This window comes from Netta rufina, assembly GCF_964035555.1.
Source record: "Netta rufina genome assembly, chromosome: Z".
Taxonomy (NCBI): Eukaryota; Metazoa; Chordata; class Aves; order Anseriformes; family Anatidae; genus Netta; species Netta rufina.
This window is the reverse complement of record NC_140126.1, coordinates 8,964,492-8,975,465: the sequence shown is the minus strand read 5'-3', so window position 1 is coordinate 8,975,465 and position 10,974 is coordinate 8,964,492. Positions and strand designations below refer to the sequence as shown.

The 10,974-nt window shown below is 42.5% G+C and overlaps 1 protein-coding gene across 2 annotated transcripts in view; it reads left to right on the top strand.

Annotated features, from left to right (window-relative positions):
• The first annotated feature begins 2,847 nt into the window (after positions 1 to 2,847).
• NADK2 (NAD kinase 2, mitochondrial) overlaps positions 2,848 to 10,974 on the top strand; it is a 33,019-nt gene continuing 24,892 nt past the window's right edge. For both annotated transcript variants that reach the window (XM_084305800.1, XM_084305799.1), the window contains exon 1: positions 2,848 to 3,221. In XM_084305800.1, coding sequence (XP_084161926.1) covers positions 2,931 to 3,221 — 291 coding nt within the window. In that variant the 5' untranslated portion in view covers positions 2,848 to 2,930. The remainder of the gene's footprint in view (positions 3,222 to 10,974) is intronic.

Genomic DNA, 10,974 nt, shown 5'->3' with positions numbered 1-10,974 from the left:
ACAAAGATTGCAAATAAATTCTAGCACACATGGATGAAATCTGGGATGAGAAATTCAATAACTACTAATGAATTCATCTACCTGCCTTGTAAGATTCTGATGGGCTGAACGAGTGACACGTTCTCTGAGCATTAGTCTGGACTTTTCCTCTGAATAGTCAGAATTAACAGCTGTGGTCAGCTGAGTTCACAGTCTGAGGACTCCGTTTTGTAAAATATTACCTTGATGGTCTGTTTACCTCCTCCTCCGTGAGTGCAACTAAACACTGATAGCATTATCATTTTCAGATATCAGTGGTAGTTACCGGCATATGAAGAAAGTCGTATTAGTTAACTATATAACTGGTTATTAATTAAGTAATCACAAGAAGCCATTCCCCAGATTTAATAAGGAGTAGAAATGAAGAAGTTATGGCCCTAGACCATAATTTCAGTAGAACTAGTAGTAAATTATTTTGGATGAAAAATGGCTACATTTGGACAACCATATAAAACTGCTGGCACAGTCATGCACTGCCAGTTTTCCAGCTAGTGTAATGACAGGAATAAATTAGTTGTGACTTAGAAATTATTCCAGGTATATTGTTTTGTCACACAGAATGAATACTTTTACGTTTCTTACATACCATTTTGTTTTGTTTTGCTTTTTTGAAGTCCAGCCTGGTCTTCTACGGATTTTTGTCATGAAATTGACCTGTACTGTAACTCCTGGATGTCTAAAATTAATGTTATTTTGAAGCATTTTCATTGCTGCAGGCAGTACTGAGGTGTCCTTTATCACATGGGATATATAACTTTGGTTGTGGTCAGCCACAAGATAGAAAATTTTTACAGTGCAAATTCATCCCTGCTGCATAGTCATTTCTTATAAGAATACCATGCTTAAATGCCCATGCTTGTTGATTTAATTCTGCATGAGCCTATCTGTCTTTTAATGCACCAGATGTATTGCTCGGAAGCCATTGAAGATGGGGCATACTTCATCTCATAAGTGACAAACATGAATATCATTCAAAACGAGTAATGTGTCATTTTACAGATTCTTGCATCTTATTCTGATGTATCCAAGTGTACGTTTCATGAAAAACTGTAGTGAGGGTGAGGTTAAGCAGTGTCTTACTGAATGTTTTGGAAGTAGGCCCATCTATAAAGTAAGATGCAAATTGTAACATTATACAAATTCTATTTTATGCGTTATGGAAAGTTTAAACCTTTTTCCAAATGTAGAAGGGGGTGTCGTAAGATCTCTGTACCTCTCAGATAGTTTGTCTGAGACTCCCTTTTGGCAGTCATCTTCTTGGATGAATCACTTTATACTCTGTCCTTCAGCTCTGCTTCCAGAAAATTAGGATATCTTACGGCATGTTGAATTTACACTTTAAAATACATATTTTAAGATTGTATGCCTATAATGCTTGCTGTGGGCATTAATTCAAAAGATCCTATCATGGCCTTTACTCTGAGGCATGTGTGTCTTCAGGGTAAAATGCTGCTCCCTATCCAAGCTTGACAAAGCGGTTGAAGCTGATTTGTGAACAGTGATCAAAACAGTTCAATATAAATAGGTAATGCATGAAGTGCAGATCCCTAGAGCAGTCCGATTGTCACGTCGTACGCTGTAAAGTAGATATGATGCAGAACAGAGCCATAGATTTGCAAAACCTCTTATTTCCATTTGTTCTCCAGATATCATATTATCTACTGCTTCGTACACTCTAGAAGTTAATGGTTATACAGAATGAGGTATTTTCTGGTCAGCAAGGGAATTAGTTATGGTTAATTACCCTCTGGTAATCTGGTTTGTAGTAGCACCCTTCAAGGCTAAGCTAATCAGTAGATAGAAAATCCTACTACCTGTCATCAGTAAAGACTGGATGGAGCTCGTGTATTGTTATTATACAATAGCAGGGAATGGCAGAATGCCTTTAGCTAGTCGGATTTCCGAGGACTCTCCTGCTTAACAGTCCTGTGGAAAAAAAAACCCTGCACTTACAGGTGAAAAGCTGCAGCTTCAGCCTGCCTGCACGGAGAGAGACGTGACTTCCCCTCGGGGAAAACCAGGCACAAGATGAGTAATTAAAGAAACGTGCGTGAATGCAGCCTTCAGCGTAGACGTGCTACGTGCGAAAGAGAATACCGAGTAAGGCAGTTTTTTGAAATGGTAAAAAAAAAAAAAAAAAAAAAAAGCGATGTTTCCAAGTAGCTCACTTACAGTAATAGAAAGTAGCCCAGGATCGATTATTTTCCCTCCTTTTTGTTTCGTTTCCTGCATTTGCCAAAGGTAAACTTTGTTTACGTTAGTTCACGAGGCAGTGCTCCCCACAGGTCTTTCCCCAGCCCTGCTGCTTTCCGCCAACCCTGCCATAAACCCATGAAAGACCGGAATAACCACGACCAGAAGCCGGACTTTTCCCACTATCAGAGCCCCCTCGGGCTCGGCGCTTCCCCCTTCCCACACACGGAACCCTCCCCAGCCCTCCTCCTCCTCACAGAAGCCGGTTTAACCGCCAGCCACACCCGCCCCGCCTCGGGCTTCCCAGAGCCGGGCTACCCCCCAGCTCCTATCTCCACGAGCTAAATCAGAGGGCACCGCCGCCTTTATTTCTTTACAAGCAACCAGCACAGAAAAGTGGGGGTACAGGGGACACCCCTCAGCGCCACAGGGCTGAGGGGACAGAGACGGGGACAGAGACGGGGACTGGGACGGGGACCCCGCCCCCAACGGCCGCCCGCGCTCCCCTCGCGCCCCGCCCCTCCCGGCGGGCAGGCGAGGCGCGCATGCCCTGGCTGTGGGCGGTGGCGGCGCATGCGCCTGGGCCCCGCCGCCCCGCCCCCGCGGGGGCCGCCGCAGAGCCGTGGCGCGAGCCGGCGGCGGGCAGCGCTGCCCTGAGGGGAGCCGGGCGGGGGGCGGCGGCGGCGGCGGCGGCGGCGATGTCCGCCTGGCGGGGCTCCCGCTGCGGCTCCCTCTGCCTCGGCGGCCGGGCGGCCGCTCGCCGCTCCGCGCTGCTCCGGCAGCGAGCAGGGACCGGGACCGGGACTGGCACCGGGACTGGCACCGGCACCGGGACGGGGCCGTGCTCCGGTAACGGCGGAGGTGTCCGGGCTGGGGCTGGCGGGTTCCGCCCGTCGCGGGTGGCGGTGGTGGCCAAGACGACGCGGTACGAGTTCGAGCAGCAGCGGTACCGCTACGCAGGGCTCTCCGAGGACGACCTCCGGCAGCTGGTGAGGCGGGGGGGGGGGGGTGTGGTGTGTGTGAGCCGTTAGCCTGGGTCCGTTGCAGCCCACGGGGGGTTGAAATCTGCAAACGGGGTTTAATTTTCGGTAGGAGGGACGGGCGGCATGGTTTGCCTTGCTCTGTGAAGATCGAGGGTTAAGGAGTGCGTACCTAAAGCAAGAGGACTCTTTACGTTTTCTGTTTCTCCCTGTGCACTTCAGGTGGCCGTCCATCTGCTGTGGAATCCCTAACGCTTGACGTGCTCCATAAAGCTCTCTTAAGTAGTCAAACTGGACACGTTACCACATTTAACATGGAAATGTACCAGCCTGTGTTCTTACTGTCACCGCATGTAGTTGAAGCGTCCCCGTACCTGCCTTCGTGCCATAGAAAAGCAGTGCCTCATCCGTGAGGCTGCTCTTCTGCGTTTCAGCATCTCTTGAGAAGGCATTTCTTGCAGTGAAGCATGTAGGGAGTCAGCTTGGTCCCTCATTGCACACTGAAACCCAAAAAGAATAAAATCTGCTTGTTCTTCACCCTACCCTAACTGCTTGTGAACAGGCAAGGCTGGAGCAGTGAATCAGTTAATGAGCAATGTTGTTAGTAAGCGCTGAATGTCCTGGAAGGTGCTCTTGCCTGAATATATATATATATATTTAATAATATATAACTGCAGCCAGCTGCAGCTCTCTTCTCCCAGAAACAACGTGTTCTGCTGGGTGGGTGACCTGTAGCAGCTGAAGATGCATTAAAAACAAAAAAAAAAGTAGCCCTGAATGCACGCTGCCTGATTGCAGTGGTTGTGGAGGCATCTTAGAGTGCGTCCTTTTGGGGATAATTGCAGGTGTAAGAATTCTCCATGTGGGGGGTGTTCTTTTTCTAGAAATGGTGCCTTTTTAAAAATCTAGCTTCCCCCTCAATACTTCCACATGAGTAATTGCAGCAGTAAAACTGAGTGTCTTCAGGTAGCCAAAGTCTAACTTGCTTAAGTATGTGTTTACCAGTATTTATTTAGGTTCTTTGAGGCGGGGTGGTGGAATACAAAGATTTGTGCAAGAACACTGAAGATTTTTCCAGAATTATATCTTCGAAATATGACAAGAAATACTGGAGTGAAGACAGCAATGAGAATTGCCCTTGCTCATGTTCTTTAGCTGGCCGGTATTTAGAGTCTGCTGTGACTTGGGTCTCAGATTTTTTCCCTTGGTCTCTGAGCTAACAGCAGTCTCAGCAAACACATTAGGTGAAAACTCAGAAGGTTCTTACTCTGTCTGAGGTGGACAGCAATCTCTGCAAAGTGTACTTCCTTATCTGTACCACATTTGTTAAGGGCAGCCTTGGAACGTGATGTTTTTTGTTTCCTGAGGTTAGTTGCACTCTATTCCCTTTGTCCTTGGTTCTCTGCTGAAGACTGCAGAAGCTGCTTCCAAGGCTGCTGGTGTCCCTGAAGCTGAGGCCAGTGAGCCAGGGACACAGGGTGTCCCTGCTGTCGCCACCCAGGGTGACTCTCAGTTTAACCGAAGGCCACAAAGCAGACGTGAATCTGGCATGGGAGGTTAGTCACGTAGAAAGGTGAGACAGGAAACAAGGTGGGAATCGAGGGTCACATGGAAGGCTGTGGATGATGAGGTGGTGGCAAAGAGTGGAAGTGAAAGTATACAGGAGAAATGGGGCTCACCTGGTGGTGTAAGCTGCTAGCAACCCAGGAGGGGTGGTGGTGAAGACTGTGTTATTTTTGCAGGGGCTCAGGTGACTCTGGAGCTCATTTGTGCGTGGCAGTGTTGCAGAGTGAGGGATGCCATACCAGCAGAGGAGTACATGGTCTGTCACAGATCTTCAGGTGTCCAGACCCTGGAAATCTTTAATAAGGAAGTCCAGTTTAATACCTCTGTAGTGTTGGTGGCTTAGATTTAGGACGTGTTACCTGGGGTCATTTGCCTGCTGATTGTGAGCAGGAGAGATACTTGCAGTTCTCTGGAAGGTAGTTGACATGCCCACTTGCAAGCATCAGACTTCAGTGTAGGACAAATTATGATGGTTGTGGGCTTAAGCAGTTGTGTCTGATTGCTGAGACAGGAAATTTAGGTGTTGCAGTCAGTGTGTTTATGCATGAAGGCAGAAAATACAGTAAGCCACTTAATGCAGAAGTGACACTGCATATGTGCCTTTGAGCCTCAAATTAAATAGAACTTCTTTTATGTTCAAAGAATCTAAATATAAATCACTGGCACACTCCATTGTATATGGAAAAAATATAAATCACAGCATATATCATATGTATTATGCTGTATAAATTGTAGCATACTCCATGAAGCAGACTCTCTTGGTATAGAAGCTGACTCTGACACTTCTAATAGGAAATGCAGGCCCTTAGGAGCTGTGGCCTGACTTCTGTGGCATTTTTTTGGACACACCAAGTAATTTGTACTATACAAACACTGCTAAAGGTTGCAAGTCAAAGCAACAAGGTCAGAATTCCTGGATTCTTTCTCAGTGCAAATAGACAGGAGAGGTGAAGAAACAACCCAGACAGCAGAAAAGCAGAACAGATGGGGGAGAGATGACGAGAGAGAGTAAACACTGAGAGTATTTAGGAGATCTGTAAAAGATTAAATCTTTCATTGCGTCTCTACGTACATGTCATGCATGCTTTACCCCAAGTGGATATTTTCATGAATCTTCTGGTAGATGCTCTTGCACGCTTAAAAATAAGTCTTGAAGCTGCTGATAACCACACCTAGACATGTCTGACTTTTTTCATGAGTATTCTAATTGTGAACTATTCTGGAAAGGGTGATTAAATGCTTTGAATGTAACTTACACAGGAGATGTTTTCAGTATCTTTAGTTTTGAAAGGAAATTAGAAATGCGTAACAGTATTTCTCTTCTAATACCTGGGAAGAAAAATACCCCAAAATAACCCAACACTTAATGATGCAATATTTTTTAAAGCATCTTGCATCATGCAGGAGCTCTTTTATTTACTCTGTTGATATTTGAGGAGACTATTGTATTGAATGGAGGAGACACTTGCAGTTACTAGGTAAAAGCCAAATAAAAATATTACTTGTTTTCTGAAGTCGCTACAAATAGTTTGCTTACTGTAATTGACAGCAGTTTGAATTTTGTCTGACCTGGATGGTGGGATAAACATCTAAAAACAGCCCATCACAAAAAATGAACAATCCAGTCTGTTAATACTGAAAGCTACTGTATGTGCTGCAAGAATTTCACTGCCACACACAGCCCTTTATTTCACTCTCAGAAAACTCATACAGAGCAGGCAAAGCTGTATTCCTTATATAATTCTCAGAGAAATCAGTCCCATTAATAGGTAAAGCTAATTTCCTCCGAGTCCTGTTCTTTCCAGCTTGACAGAGCAATTGACGTGTAGTTGCTGACTTGTCACTGCTGGAAGGTATTTAGGAAAGATCAGTTAGCTGTCCGAACACGCTTCATATGCAGTTTTAACTACCTTTGAAACATCTTGTCAAGTGAAATGTCTTTTTTTTTTCTTAATTAGAGGAAGATGATTTAACGTGGACTGCAGTTGATAGTCTGTTTTGACTGTTTTATGTGTCTTTGAAATGGCAAGGGAAAGCAAGGAATTGAAGCTTTGGAACAAGTTTTGGCTCCTTCAGACTACTGCAACAAACTGGCAGGGATGGTCATCCCGAAAATATGAAGTTTTTACAGCTTTCTTGAAAACTGGTAATTGGATAGAGAAAGGGCACTCTGTTGCAATGTGTTGCTGCCTCTGAAAGAGGCACGATGTGAGCTCATCATTAATATAGGGCACTGAAAACATAGTAAGCAGAACTGGTCAGGAAGGGGGGTGTTGTCCGTTCCTCCAAGCAGATGGGAAAGGCTTGGCTGGAGCTGGTGAGTTCTTGTGCACCAAAATGCAAAATCCATTAAAGGTATGCACGCATGTGTGTGTGCACTCAGCCCTCCTTTATTTAGATGCTTCCAGCACCAGCTGTTACTGATCTATACACTAAAATTTTCATATCTAGAGAGAACTCTCTTTAGGAAAAAAAACTATTTTATCTCCAACTAGATAAGTGATTTTTTTTTTTTAAATTACAGAAAGTTCTTTACCTGCTTTCACATTAGATGGCAAAAAAATAGCATTTTTTGGTATCACTTCTGAATTACCTTTCCTAACTAGTAGAGTTTCAGGTATCTGAATTTCATACTGCTATACCAAGGTACTCTTTTCAGCAGCTAGGCAGGCTTTTTGCTCTCTAGATTTGTTTGAGATCTGCATTTTAGTCCAAATGCCCATGATCCACTGTGATGCTCTTGTTACTCAGGTATTTTTAAAACAGTAGGATTTTTATAAACAGAATGAAGGGAGTAGAAATGTAAAGTAATATGCAAAATGAAGAGTTCAACCAAATTTGAATTTTTAAATGAAGTCAGGTAACCCATTTTTTCAAAAATGTAAAGCATTTGTATTTTCTTCTTAAAACTTGAGCTATTTGAAAAAGTAGTATGCTTTAGGGTGCATATTGACCTGTGGATTCAATTGTATAAGAAGGTAGTATTTTTAACGGAGACTTAATTAACAAATGAGGTGGTGACCTGAAGCTTTTCATCATTCTGATGAATTCAGACTAGCTATCTCTGGTTGCTTGTTCTGTAATGTGAACTATACCAGCAGATTATCCTCTGTGGAGTGCATAAAGAGTGTTTAAAAACTGGCAGAACTATAGTTGACTCCACCTCACACTGAAAAGCTAAAAAAATAATAATAATAATAATAATAATAATAAAAAAAAATAAAACCTGTCTACTGAATTTGAAGCATGAAGAAGTCAAGGCAGATTACAGTGTATTGCAATTACATAAAGCTAGAGATGCTATTTCATAAATAAAAAGTTGGAGCTACTTTGCTGAAAACATTGAGGTGGGTAACATGTAGTTCATGTTATGCAATCCCAGAGTAGTTTTGGTTTTGAAACTTGGTGTACATGCCTCGGTGCTCAGTAGGTTGGGTTGCTGCTTTATTTAAAAACAATGAACACAACCTTTTAGGTTGTCATTCTGTCATGAGAGGAGTCTGGAAAATGACTAAAACATAATTCCTTTTCCTGCAGTGTTTGTTTTTCCAACACCCCATTCAAATACACTTAGTCATATATAGTAAATAGATGTGAAAGTAGGATGTTCTGGTGTGCCTAAATTAAACTTCACCTATCTCATCAAGGATCTAATAATTTATACAGCCAAAAAAGGCTTTTTTTTTCTTTTTTTTAAGTCTTTGATATTGTTTTCAAATAATTAATGTCATAAATCACAACTAGTTATGTTAGTATCATACTGAAAGATTAAATTGCCTGGACTGCTAGAAAGCTGTTAATGCAGAAAGTAGCTACTGATGTGTTTATAACTAACACAACATGTTCTGGATTAGCCTTCAAATTACAAACCATTATGTGGATTCTTCAATTGTGGTTAAAAGGGCAATACTTTAATTTAGTAGATGAAGAACTCTTAAACAGACCATGGCATTATTACTTTTGTTCACCTGTAGATAAAACACTTACCCCAAGGCAGCATCTTTAAAAGCTCCAGGGAAATAGTGTTGCCAGCTTCACTTACCAAGTGCAGAGATTGTGAAAGTCAGCTACTACAGAAGTAATGGATTACAAAATGCTACAATACACTGAACACCTCATAAGCATTACTCTGTAGTGGGTATGAGGCAGCATTTGAAAGGCTGTCACTGTATAATGAAAGAGTGAGGTCTAAGTTGTTGGGAGGAAAAAAACGCAAGGGAAGTGTAAGCAAAATGTTTCCTAGCTAAAGCAGCTCATTGGTATACTGCAGAAGGAGAGGTGACATACAGCACTGTTAGAAACAGTGTACAGGAAGGCCAGACTACTGGGAACAGTTTGTATAGTAACTCATGACCCAGACTGGGAAGGAAGAGAGGAACTGGGCTTAATGCCTACAGCCTGCAACTCAGCAGTACTTTGAAATCGACGACTCAAATCACGTTGAAAGCTTTGCAGAGAAATTGAACATTGAGCCTAGGTTGTCCTCAATAGGACATTGTTTTGGGAAGTTGTGTCTTTCTTTGCTACCTTCGCTAAGGCAATTCATCATTATTAAAGCTGTCCTATAAACAAGATGTTGAGTTTGTGAATTGTGCTTTTTAGCTATTAAATCGTCTGAAATCAATGCATACTAAGTTTACCCAGGACCTGCCTCTTCTTAGTGAAACTGTTTCTTAGGTTTGCTTCAGAGAGGGCTTCAGAGCATTACTGCTATTTGAGGTTACCTGGATTGAATGTCCCTGGAAGATCTGAGTATCCCAGAATGGGTTAACCCACTTGCACTGCAGGCATGATTGTGCTGAAGCCTGTATTTTTGTTAGCAAAAGTTTTGGCCATGGGCTTATCAAACAAAGCATCAATTCACTGCGCCTGGAGTCTTTCAGTAAAGGCTTAAATTTGACAAATTTATTTTCCAAATTTGATGATCACAGAGTCTGTGGTTTTTTTTTTTTTTGTTTGTTTGTTTTTTGTTTTGTTTTGTTTTGTTTTGTTTTTTTTCCACCTCTAGCAACCATGGAAGATCAGACTTGTTGCATTTAGTATTTGAAATGCAAAAGCATGTAGGAGAACATACTTCACTTTTGAGAAGTTTAAGAAGTTTGGGTGACTCCCATGAAGGCCATAAATTAGTATAAATACAGCAACTGAGGCTTGCAAATGGTCGGTGTTTGTTGTCTGGATAATTCATATGTATTTACAAGAAGTTGAGGTGGGCATGCTGTCCTACACTTACCATGAAGGCTGGTACCATTCCCAAATGAGGTTATCTGTTCTATGAACCTAGAAGCTTGAATCCCCTATCAGTTCCAGCTGATGCTGGAAAACTTCCTGAAGATTCAGGGTTGTGGTTGTGCCTATTGCAGGCCCTTCTCTCTGGCATGCTTGAAACATGCCTCTAAGGTGCAGGTTTTCACTGGACAGGTTCTACTGTGACCAACTGCTCGGTGTATTTTGCCTTTGCCTTTGTACATCATTCTCTAAAATCCAGAAACTGAGCCATGCTTTAATCCCAACACATTAGTATGCAGGTTGTTTTTGTAGTATGAAATAGGGAAGCTTAATGTGTGATTGAACTTTTAAATACAGGTGAGGAGAAATGAGAAAGCTCAACGTTTGCTTGGCTTGTGAGGAAAACTGTGCTTGTTTTTAACATGAGAAATGAAGATATATTATATGTAGGAGATAACACTAGAGCATAGAAAAACTACTCGCATGTAATTATAGATTGCCAGTCTTAGACCCTGGTCCTTTAAGCAAATGTTGAATCAGTGTTTCTTGTTTGTCAGGGAAACTGAGTGTATTGCTTGAATTGCATGCTATATTCAAAGCTGTTTCTAGTTCTGGAAAAAGAAGAAACGATTTGAAAGCTGAGTGGCCTCTCAAACTGCCTTCTTTTGGAAGGAGTATTGCAACAATTGTAAATCAGAGCTTCCTCCAAATGGTGCAGCTTGCCAGTTATCTTCATGTAGAAGGGCAGCACAAGAAGAAAGGAAATCCTTGGCTTTGTACTGCACTGGCAAGCACTGCTCTGCAACAGCTAAGCCATCAATCAGTGTGTTATCAACTCTGTTTTCATCAAAGATCTGAAACAGCATCAGATGAGGCTCTCTGAAGAAAATTAACTCTATCACAGCTGAAACCAGGATGAATCCTCCTGTTATTCCATACCATTGACATTATGCACAGGTCCCACACT